The following is a 12176-nucleotide window of genomic DNA, read 5'->3' as shown; positions in this document are numbered from 1 at the left end:
TAATAGGCAAGAATGTAACAGTCTTTCGAACAACGGAATGTAAAAGGTCCATGTGATTTTGTCTTAACTGCCGTTTTGCTAAAAATAATATAACTTCTATAAATATTAGCTACTCGTCTATCCCAGTTCTGTGTTATTCAGGCTTTATGTTCATTTAAAAGCTGCAATTATAGATTACTGAACTCTACCATTGTACGTCAATTTTTCAGTAACAAATTGTAAACGGATCCACACAAATACAAGGCTTTGGTTACTATGATAAATGTAACGAACATTATCTCGACCGTCTAACTACATTATATGGACATTAAAACACAATTTATAACAACTAAGAGTATTAAATAAAATACTACAATTAAATTTTCATTTAGGACCTCAATGACTGCTTCCTGAAATTAATGTTTCCCAATGCGATCTCATTATGACCACAGGCATGTATCATCATTATACAAAAGAGAAAAATCATCATAAATATTGGAGGATAGCCCTTGATCTTATGGGGTGTTTCGAGCGCGAAGTCTTGCCAGCGCCCGCGCAGCGTCTTCGACGCGCTGACGTGTAGCGTCAATGCTGTTTTTTTCGGTCGCGTAACGCAACCCCCTTACTCCGCCGCCACGCAGCTTAACATTGCCGTCAACGCTGTGCAGGCGCTGGCAAGACAACGGTCGAAAAACGCTAGTGTGGGAGACATATTCTTCTGATTAATTTCGTTACGGGTCCAATGACAATTTAACTGTTCTCCGGGACAAACTTGACCTTTACTGGTTGGGTTTTTATTGGCGGTCAAGCTTAGATATCCTGGTTACACAAGAGTTGCAGCGGTGGGAATAGTCCCGTTAATTGAATGTCATAAAAATGAAGCACAAAACGCCCTTTTGCGAATTGGTCCGGAATTTTTAGGTACTGGTCCTGAATGAAAATTTTAAATACTGCATACTAGGTTATTTAAGTCAGTCTCATTTTATGTCGTCGCCAATAGAACTTTCTATTAAAACAAATGTTTGACTAATTTACAAATTATTTGAACATCATTATTATTTTGCATTTAGCACAAATTGTCTAGAATTTATTAATAATAAATAATGAAGGGTAATGAAGAAATAATTCAACTTATTTTACTAGTATGAAACTTTGTTTAGTTTTAGAAAGCCCTAAAATTTTACGACAACTTTTAAGTCCAACTTGTGGTCTATAGGGCTCAGCGTTGCCAGACGTCCCGATTTTTAAATCAAATTTAAATGTCCCGCGCGGGACAGGCTCGGTCCCGCTTTTCGGAGAGAGACACTCACTTCACCAAACTATTGTTTGAAACGCCATATTATTCTAAAGAATAAAACATTTTTAATTTTATTCTTTTTTTATTCTAAAGAAGAGTTTAACGATAGAGTAAATCTGATTTAAAATATTATTTTTTGTTAAAATACATTTTCTATGGCTACTTTTGCTATATATTGTCAAACGTAATTTTAAGTCAAATAAAAAGATAAATATTTGAAAACCTTTGATTATATACGTTTTTTTTACTATGTCCCGCTTCTGACGGAAGAGTCCCGCTATTTTCACTCAAAAAGTACCAAAGTCCCGACTTGGCGAAAAAAAAACTGGCAACGCTGATAGGGCTCCAAAATGTGATTTGCCATTTATTCATAACTTACCGAAAGCTTATAAATATTATGTTCTAATTAAATATAATAAACTTCATATGTCAAAAATTACACTAACCTCATTTCGTTTTTGATAATTTAGGTAATATCTCCAAAAAAGTTACACTAAAGTTAGTAACTAAACATAATTCTTATAAAATTAGTTTCGTATAAATTAAATGTGTTTGAAATCATAATAATAAATAAAATTTTGAGATCAACAGCCTCACTCAAATACATTCCACATGTAAACAAATAATTACCTAAGGATGCAAAGTTGCCAGTTTATTTGTGATAAATTAAATTCATATTAATAATTAAACAGGAAACAGACAACACTTACATAGTGAAAAAGTAATGAGTACCTAACGCTTTTTTCGATCAACAACAAAGATATACAGTCCCAGCCTGGGCCAAACGAAATATGTACTAAAAGGTAAAGTCAAGTCAATTAAGCTAGATAGACCATTCTTTACTCATTTACGATTGGCCCGGTAATTGAGTAGATCATTATAATATTGTTAATCGATACTATATTTACAAAATAGACAAACAAAAGTAATACTAGCATTCGCAGGTACACCACACATACACAATATTATTATAAAACATCATGCACAATCATGTAACAAAGTTGAGTTTTTAAAATAAATACGGGACGACCACTCACAATTTCGTTGAAGTCGACGGACTATATCTCATTGCCGAACTGTGTGTTGGGTATCCTGACGACGGTGTCCCTGGTGCCGATTTTGTCGGTGTCAATGAGCGAGCTTGAGCTGTGTTTCTTCGTTTTGGGAGCGAGGGGCGGGACCTCGCTAGAGGTGGAGCGAGCGTCGTCGGTGACCTTTAAAGATAAAAAAACATTAGGCTGAGTTGCACCACCTAACTTTGACCGTAACTATAACGATAACCGGTGTTTTTTGTATGGAATTGGACAGATTTTTGACGTTTGTCAAAGTTAAAGCAAGATGGTGCAACCCAGCCTTATTTGATCAAACATGTGTACAAGGTGCTATGTCAACATTAATAAATGGTATCAACATGTCGTATCTTTGCGGTGTGCAAATTAAATAAAATAACAATACAATAATGCTAAATAAATCAAATCAAAGTCAATGTTGCATAATCAAATTCAATAAAAAAAAATTATTAATAAGTTAATCAGTGGGTCTAGACAAAATGCACATTATTATATATTTTTTCCCAAGGGGCCGTTCAAGTATTACGTAAGCACGAAGGGGGGGTGGGGGGTCTCTGTTTTGCTTATTTTGGATGACATGGGGGGTAGGGGGGTCTAGATGATGATTACGTCATCGTTAGTTATTTACGTTTTTTCGGGGATTCCCGCAAATAATACATATGCGTAGGCGGCACTCGCTTTGAGAACTGATTAGGGGAATTACCGCACATTAGGGAAATTACCGTAACTCTCGTGCCGACATTGCCCATTGAAATGGCAATGCCAGATTTTGTATGGAAGGTGGCGTCTTTTTTTTTTCGCGCGGCCATCGACCAAACTTTGTTTTTTGATTACAAAATAGTGCAATAAACAAAACTTAGTATGACATGTATACCTCTAAACTCAGTCTGAACTGAGTTACGAGCATTAGAAGTTTGATGATTTTACATACTAGGTAGATTTGCTTTTTGCGCGCAAGTTTTGTAAGAAATTGTAACAAAATATTGCGCTATTTTTTTATTGCGCTGATTCTACTTCATACTGACGTCTGGAGCCTTTAATGGATGGTATTGTTTGTTTACACATACAATGTCACTATTTTGTTGCAATTTCTTACAAAACTTGCGCGCAAAAAGCAAATCTAGTATGTAAAATCATCAAACTTCTAATGCTCGTAACTCAGTTCAGACTGAGTTTAAAGGTTTACATGTCATAGTAAGTTTGGTTTATTACACTATTTTGTAATCAAAAAACAAGGTTATCGACCAAACCTTATTTTTGCCGCGCGAAAAAAAAAGACGCCAATTTCCGGCATTGTCTTTTGAGAGTCGTAGTCCGCATATCATCAAAACACGCGGCCTCTCGCGCGCGTGTTTTGTTTGGATACTAAACGTATTGTAAGCATTGAAAGTTATCATTTGTGTTTATGTTGATGCATAATTGATGCAATTATGTTTGTTATGTTCTTTATTTCTGATTATATTTTTTGTCCCTTACTCTATGTGTATCAGTTAAACCTAATATTTTCATGAATTTTCCTATTTTAAAAATGACAATATTAAAAACATTTATAACAAAAAATGTTTACGTGAGCATAGGGGGAGGGGGTAAGTGCTTTGCTTACTTTTGATGACAAGGGGGGCGGGGGGGTAAAAAATGGTAAGAAATCTGCTTACGTAATACTTGAACGGCCCCCAACAACAATGTACTTTTATAAAAAAGGGAAACCTTTCATTGGCTTATACTATCAGTCTAAATCTTATAACTAACATTTTCAACGTATCGCTGTTTGTTTCTATAAAATAAATATGTAAATAAATTATAATCGCAAACCAGCCGAAAAATGGTCGAAAGGCCTTTTTTGTATGAAGTTTTGACGGATTCGATTTTCGATTCGATCAAAAACTGCAACTTGTCTAGGGGGGCTGTACATCAGAATTTGTGCTTAGGAAGTCCTTACCTCGTCGTGGCTGACGCACAAGCCGTGCATGCCATCATAGAAAAAAAAAGTCCGTTAGATTATAATAGCACCCTTGACCTTGGAGCTGGAGCCGGCGGCGCTGAACTTCTTGAGGCTGCCCGTGGCCAGCGAGCCGTTGGACGAGGAGCAGTGCGGCGGCAGCAGCGGCACCTTCTCCTGCAGGTCGCGGCTGGAGCCCGAGGCGCGGTGCGCGCACGCGCTGCTGCCAGGCTCCGGAGCCACCGTGTCGGGACATCCACCCATTTGGATCCACTCTTGGATTCTGTAATATGTTTTGGTGTACATAGTTACTTCAATGTAGGATGAGTACAGATATTCAAAATTAGACATCCTTTGCGTGTGTATTTCCGGCAGTTTGCCGCCGGTCTATCTATAGCAGAGTTACTTAACCGGTGGTCCGCGGACCACTGGTGGTCCCTGGAGACATTTCAAGTGGTCCACGAAGTGCACTTGCACACCTTGGTTAAAACCACTTTTAACTGATTTTTGCAGTCAAACTGGTTTTGACCGATTATGAGGTGGTTCCCTGACAAGACAGAAATTTGGTAAAATGGTCCCTCATAACTTTATCTTCTCAATGTTAAAGGGCATCCTTTGCGTATATGCTTATGGCAGTCTCGCATAAGTGCTGAAGTTTGTACTTATCCTTGTGGATGCGGGGCGACTCGCCGCCGCACCATCGCTTTTGTGTACTTATAAGTTAAATGACTATTTTAAAAGATTTCTAGTATCAGCTGTTACCTATGGACAATATCTCCTCAAAGTTCCAGTTGTCTCGCCACGCATGAGCGCGGGGCAGCTCGCGGTCGCACCATCGCACTATGGATCGAAATTGGGATTTATGGACATAGCGATTTTTTTCACAATTTCTATTTGAAAAAAATATCTATCGATAGGTTACGTTATTCTGATGAATAAATTCTGCACAAGTTTTTCTCTAAAACCAATAGTTTGGCTGGAAAAAAATATTTTCCATTTTCGTTGTATGGAATGAAACAAAGTGGTCGATTTCGACTAAGCCTTGACAGATCTCGCTTTGAAACTACTTGAGCCTTGTTCTATGGCTTGTTGACTATAATCCTACACTATCAGCGCGCGCCCAAAGTTGCCCGTTCACAAGTTATGAGGTTCTGAAAAATTAAAAAAAAGTAAGTAAAAGTGACTTTTTTTTGGAATATCTTAAAAGATTTAACGAAAATATAAAGATTCTATACGTTAATAATGTAAATTAACCTTAAATTACTGATAAAACACATTGTAATAAAATTAAAAGTGATAAAATCAGCGACTTTTTTTTCACAATTTCTGTTTAAAAAAAAACCTATCGATAGGTTACATTATTCTGATGAATAAATGTCATTAAACGTTTTTCTCTAAAACCAATAGTTTGGCTGGAAAAAAATATTTTCCATTTTCGTTGTATGGAATGAAACATAAAGTGGTCGATTTCGACTAAGCCTTCACAGATTTTGCTTTGAAACTACTTGAGCCTTGTTCTATGGCTTGTTGACTATAATCCTACACTATCAGCACGCGCCCAAATATTCCCGTTCAGAAGTTATGAGGTTTCAAAAAAAAGTAAGTAAAAGTCTCTTTTTTGGGTATATCTTTAAAGATTCAACTAAAACATGAAAATTCTATACTTTAGTAATGTAATTATTTTTTTTCTATCTGCGATCAGCCATCAGCCTTTATCAGATTAGATGAATTCGCATTAATGGTAATGTAATTAACCTTACTCTTGTCGTGTTATCTAAAGAAAAGTCAATTTTACTTAATTTAATTTTCATTTTTCGGAACCTCATAACTTCTGAACGGGCAACTTTGGGCGCGCGCTGTTAGTGTAGGATTATAGTCAATAAGTCATAGAATAAGGTCAAGTAGTTTCAAAGCAAAATCTGTGAAGGCTTAGTCGAAATCGACCACTTTATGTTTCATTCCATACAACGAAAATGGAAAATATTTTTTTCCAGCCAAACTATTGGTTTTAGAGAAAAACGTTTAATGACATTTATTCATCAGAATAATGTAACCTATCGCTAGGTATTTTTTTTAAACAAAAATTGTAAAAAAAAAGTCGCTGATTTTATCACTTTTAATTTTATTAAAATGTGTTTTTATCAGTAATTTAAGGTTAATTTACATTATCAACGTATAGAATCTTTATATTTTCGTTAAATCTTTTAAGATATTCCAAAAAAAAGTCACTTTTACTTACTTTTTTTTAATTTTTCAGAACCTCATAACTTGTGAACGGGCAACTTTGGGCGCGCGCTGATGGTGTAGGATTATAGTCAACAAGCCATAGAACATGGCTCAAGTAGTTTCAAAGCAAGATCTGTCAAGGCTTATTCGAAATCGACCACTTTATGTTTCATTCCATACAACGAAAATGGAAAATATTTTTTTCCAGCCAAACTATTGGTTTTAGAGAAAAACTTGTATAGCATTTATTCATCAGAATAACGTAACCTATCGATAGGTATTTTTTTCAAATAGGAATTGTGAAAAAAATCGCTATGTCCATAAATCGCAATTTCGATCCATAGTGCATCGTGATTATTTGTGTACTACTTAGCTAGTTAAAAGTGGCTATTCTATGAAGTCTTCATATCAAATCTTACCTATGGACGATCTCCTCGAAGTTAGGCCTCCGTTGCGGCGTGTGCTTCCAGCAGTCTCGCATGAGCGCGTACATGGGCGCTTGACAGGCGGCCGCCGCACCCTGTCGCGGAAATCTAAGGCTACGGCCGGATACTCGCGACACCCCCACTCGGGCGATGACGGAACGCCGCGGAGGTTTTAGTGGGTATACCCCGTCCTTTTCAGGACGGAATAGCGCAAAGGGCGCCGGGAGTCCCACACACCACCCTGGCCCCCGGCAATGGTGACGGTGCGCAAAGCATATCCTCCGCGACAAAAAAAGGCGGCCGCCGCACCATCGTGATAACTCTACTCATAAATTAAAAGTGGCTATTTCAACGGAGTTCTAGTAACAAGCTTACCTATGGACGATCTCCTCGAAGTTAGGCCTCCTCTGCGGCGTGTGCTTCCAGCAGTCTCGCATGAGCGTATACATGGGCGCGGGGCAGGCGGTCGCTATCACTTATGTATGTGGTACTTACTTTGAAGTTCAAAGTGGCTATTTCAACAGTCCTATGCTCAAAGCTTACCTATGGACGATCTCCTCGAAGTTAGGCCTCCGTTGCGGCGTGTGCTTCCAGCAGTCTCGCATGAGCGCGTTCATAGGCGCGGGGCAGCTCGCCGCCGCACCATCGTAATTACTTGTGTGCTTCTTAGCTAGTTAAGTGACTATTCTATGGAGTCCTCAAATCACAGCTTACCTATGGACAATCTCCTCAAAGTTAGGCCTCCTCTGCGGCGTGTGCTTCCAGCAGTCTCGCATAAGCGCATACATAATCATGGGGCAAGCGGTCGTGATCATTTTTGTGTGCCACTTTACGTTATAAAAGTGGCTATTTGAAGAGTCCTATGCTCAAAACTTACCTATGGACGATCTCCTCGAAGTTAGGCCTCCTCTGCGGCGTGTGCTTCCAGCAGTCTCGCATGAGCGCGTACATGGGCACGGATCAGGCGATCGCGATCATTTCTGTGATTCTGTGTGCTACTTATAACTTAAAGTGGTTATTTATTTCAACAGAGTCCTAGTATCAGCTAAGTGTACTAAGCTTACCTATGGACAATCTCCTCAAAGTTAGGCCTTCTTTGCGGCGTGTGCTTCCAGCAGTCTCGCATGAGCGCATACATGGGCGCGGGGCAGGCGGCCGGCGCGGCCAGCAGCTCGCCGCCGCGCACCATCGCGATCACTTCCTGGTTGCTGTACCTGTGGCGTGATCACACCTCTAAGTGGCGAAACTCTATGCCAGTGTTTTTCAACCTGTGGGTCGCGAAGCCTCTTTAGGGGGGTCGCGAGAGGTTGTAAAAACTACCTCAGTAAAAAAACAGTAAAGGTTTAAAGCTAGATCTATCCGAAATCTAATTATGCAAATGCATAAATGTTGTATATATTGAAGAACTTGGTGCCTAACAACATCTTTGTAAAAGGCATGAAAAAAAGCGATCGGTCGGGGGGGTCGTAAAAAAAATTTTTATGCTAGAGGGGTCGCGTCATGAAAAAGGTTGAAAACCACTGCTAGAGAGACACGCACGTATGCAAATTAAAAAAAAACGAAAGTGATCTATGAAGTTCAACAAACCGCGCGAAAAGTTAGTGAATAGTATTTTTCTCTATTAGATATTGCATAATTTGGTATGCTAATAAGTTCAGATTAGTTGATTTTTCTTTATAAATTAAGTGCAGTATGAAAACATACCCATAATAAGGCTGAAGTCCATAGCTGTAGATTTCCCACAAAACAACACCATAGGACCATATATCACTCTCTGTAGTGAATTTACCATACAGTATAGATTCTGGTGGCATCCAACGAACAGGCAACAAACTTTTTGATTGGACCTAAAATAACAAAGTTATTAACACAATTTTAGCGATTAAATATTTATATGCGATAAGTAAATCAATAATAATACTCACGCGATAATAATCTGAACTGTAGATGTCTCTTGAAAGTCCGAAATCTGATATTTTAACTACAAAATCATCAGAAACCAAACAGTTTCTGGCAGCTAGATCTCTGTGTACATAGTGATGTGAAGCCAGGTACTGCATGCCAGATGCAATGTTATTAGCTATGTTCAACAACCTCATTGGAGGCAAGCCTTTACCCGAGGGAGGTGCCCGGCCCATCAGGAACTCATGCAAGTCACCTCTTGCCATGAATTCAAACAGCATACACAGAGGCTCTTCACGGAGAGCTACTCCAACAATGCAAACTATATTGTCATGAGTTAATTCAGATATCAAATCTATTTCCCTCCTAAAATCAGCCTGTGTTTTAGCAGATGCATTTTCTTTCAAAGCTTTCACTGCAACATACTGAGTATCTCCATTCTTTTTAAGAGCACCTTTGTAAACTTTCCCAAATGCTCCTTCACCAAGCTCTTCTAAGAACTTAATTTGAGATAGTGAATACTGTGGAATACGCAGGACACCATTTCCTCGTGTGTTTCTAGTTAAATGTGGCTGATTGTTTAAGTTTTGGTTAGTTAACAATTCATTCATTTCAATAGGCGAATTGAGTCTAGAGTTGCCATAAATATTTTTATCAGCATTTGGCAAGTTTATATCTCTAATTGTAGCTGCACTGCCCTTATTCTTATGTTTATAGCAAAGACAGATAATAAAGCCAACAATAGAAACAGTCAAAAGTAGAAAAATTACAACAATATAAATCCAAATTTTATGTGCACATTTGTTGATATCACAAAGTTGTTTTTCTGTCTTTCCATCTTTTTCAATGATACACCAGGGCTGTGACTTGATTCCTCCAGGGTTTCTGCAGTAGCTGTGGAGCCCTGAGAGCTCTGGGTAATCTGACACTCTCACATGTAACTGTTTAGACCACTCAATGCAAGCCAAGCCACTGCTGGCTACATTAACTCTGCCTAAATAACCACTTCCATTCTCCCAATAACATTCATCATCAGACACCATCACAGGGCCAATGCCAATTTTAAGGCATTCTGAGTCTTCTTCAGGCAAGTCTTGGCATTCTTCAAGAGTCAGCTGTTGGCCTATGTGTGGGTGTCTCTTGGCTATAGCATACTCAGTTTGGCATAGCTCATTTTCTAAAATTTCACAATCTTGTTTACAGACCCTTCTCAACACTGTTGAATTATTACGATAATTCAACAATCCCAGTGTAATATTCTTACTCAACTTATTATTTAAATGTGGCATGTAGCCTTGGGGCAAATGACTAAACACTATGTCAGGTATATCACCTTCATTTGATGGTGCAGATGTTGTAGACAGAAAGTCAAAAAGAAATTTAGCTTCCTCAAAAAAGTTTTTGTTAGTCTCAAAAGGATCTCTGCATATTGGGAATGTAGAGTAGCAAAGACTGGGCAGAGCATAGCCTTCACATTGTGAGCTAATGTCGTTTGAATATTGTGTGACTCGAATTGCTTTCAATAGTTTGTCTTCAAGGGCAGCCTGAGTGGTGTCATAAGGTATGTAAACAAACTGACCTTTGAGGTGAGTAGCACACACAATGCCGGTATACTCCTGACAAATAGGTTCTAGCTTTCGAGGTTCTGTAAAATTATTATTGGTTGTACTTCCATCATTACTTTGAGACTTCATGTCTTCGGAAATCAAATCAGGTGTCGTCTTCACAGTAACCTCTAGTTCATTATTTGCAAATAAAGATGGGTATGTCGGAATTTCAGATTTTTCTGTAACTTCAGAACTTTTTACTACCTTCAGGAAAGTGCTCTGATACTTCTCATAGCTTTGTTTTATGACACAAGTATAATTCCCTTCATCAGAACTATCAATGTTTTTAATCCTTAAATTGGAACCAATTGTGCCATTAGCCATATCAATCTTTGTGGATGCTTTTACTTTGTGGTTGTCTCCTATCACCTGATTATCTTTTAACCAGTAAAATTTAACATTTTTCATGAGTGTTTGTTGGATATAATCAGGGGGAGATTCCTTCAACAAGGTCTCTATGCCTTCCTTGTTTTTTGTATGCTTTTCAACTTTCGTAAAATTCATAATTGCCTCGCATTTAAACCGCACATCTGAACCAATGGGTTTTCTGTTCACTGGTGGAAGAGGTTTCGAAAAGTAAATGTCTAGTTTTATGTTCCATACTTTCTGCTCTGATGTGGAATTAGCCTTTAGTAATGCGTGCGATTCTAACTTATCAGTGATTAAGGCTTGGCATTTACTTATAGAAAAGTATAAAACAATAATTACACTGAAGTATTTCATGACTAATGCTTTCCATTCCATATCACTTAGAAGTACGTAGCCGAGTTAATTTTCTGGATTTTTGCACATTACATTGTTAGTTGATTATTTCTCAACGCAAACCCCTACACTAATATTATTATTTTTGTCACAAATTAGCTGTTTACGTGAATATCCAGGTAAATAAAAACTAAAATTCCACTGGCAGTAAAACACTTTGCTTGGCCCTTTTTTTAACAACTATGGCATGACTTTTTACTTTTTTTTATCGTGATGACAATAAACCATAGAATAGTAAACTATAAGATGACCCACGCTGAACTGTCCCACCAAACTCAATGACAGGGGGGCGCTACCGCTACCGCTAATCTGAACCAGCGATCCGGTATTGACGGTGGCGCCCCACTGTCAATGTCATCGACAGGACAGTCCAGTGGGTCTAGTCAAAATGCCATCGCAAACCAATAGGAAGTTTTCACTAATGTCAGTCGCCGCGTCACCAGTAATTCGATTCGATCGGAAAATGGCAGCCAAAATGCACATTGAACCACCAACGACGCGGCGACATAAAAGTTCATTCAAAATCGAATAAACGTTAAAAAATGTCTATGACTTTGCGATTGTTTTTACTTTTTTTAGCTTTTTTTTTTTAAATTAGTTTCTTCCTTCTTTCTGCTCTCTGTTTACGTCTATGCTTCGCTGTCAAATTAGCTGTCAAAACGACATCGCGATACGGCGGGTCTAGTCAAAACGCACTTTAAAATCGCAAACCCATCGCAAACCAGTCGCAAACATATAAACAAATCGCAAAAGAGGTCGATAACAAAAAAGGCTTAGTCAAACGGCAAAAAATCGAATCGCAAAGCCCTACCTATCGATAATCGAAAGACTGGTTTGAAATTTCCCATACAAAGGCTTAGCCAACATGCATTTAAGACTCAATCAAAATCGAATCGAATCGCAACACCCGCCATTTTCATTGCGATTACTAAAACCCCGGTGATAAGCTTGGATTCGATCGAAAACCAA

The 12176-nt window shown here is 38.3% G+C and overlaps 1 protein-coding gene across 1 annotated transcript; it reads right to left on the bottom strand.

Annotated features, from left to right (window-relative positions):
• Window positions 1–480: 480 nt before the first annotated feature.
• Window positions 481–11385, bottom strand: LOC135072497 (tyrosine-protein kinase transmembrane receptor Ror). Its single transcript, XM_063966434.1, has 5 exons — window positions 8862–11385; window positions 8641–8783; window positions 8001–8150; window positions 4364–4568; window positions 481–2490 (listed from the first exon to the last, which is right to left on the bottom strand). Exons 1-5 carry the CDS (start codon window positions 11187–11189, stop codon window positions 2335–2337), a joined length of 2982 nt encoding a protein of 993 aa, XP_063822504.1. The 5' UTR covers window positions 11190–11385; the 3' UTR covers window positions 481–2334.
• Between the last annotated feature and the right edge of the window lie 791 nt (window positions 11386–12176).

Source organism: Ostrinia nubilalis, chromosome 6, assembly GCF_963855985.1.
Source record: "Ostrinia nubilalis chromosome 6, ilOstNubi1.1, whole genome shotgun sequence".
NCBI lineage: Eukaryota > Metazoa > Arthropoda > Insecta > Lepidoptera > Crambidae > Ostrinia > Ostrinia nubilalis.
This window is presented reverse-complemented; position numbering and strand designations above follow the sequence as displayed.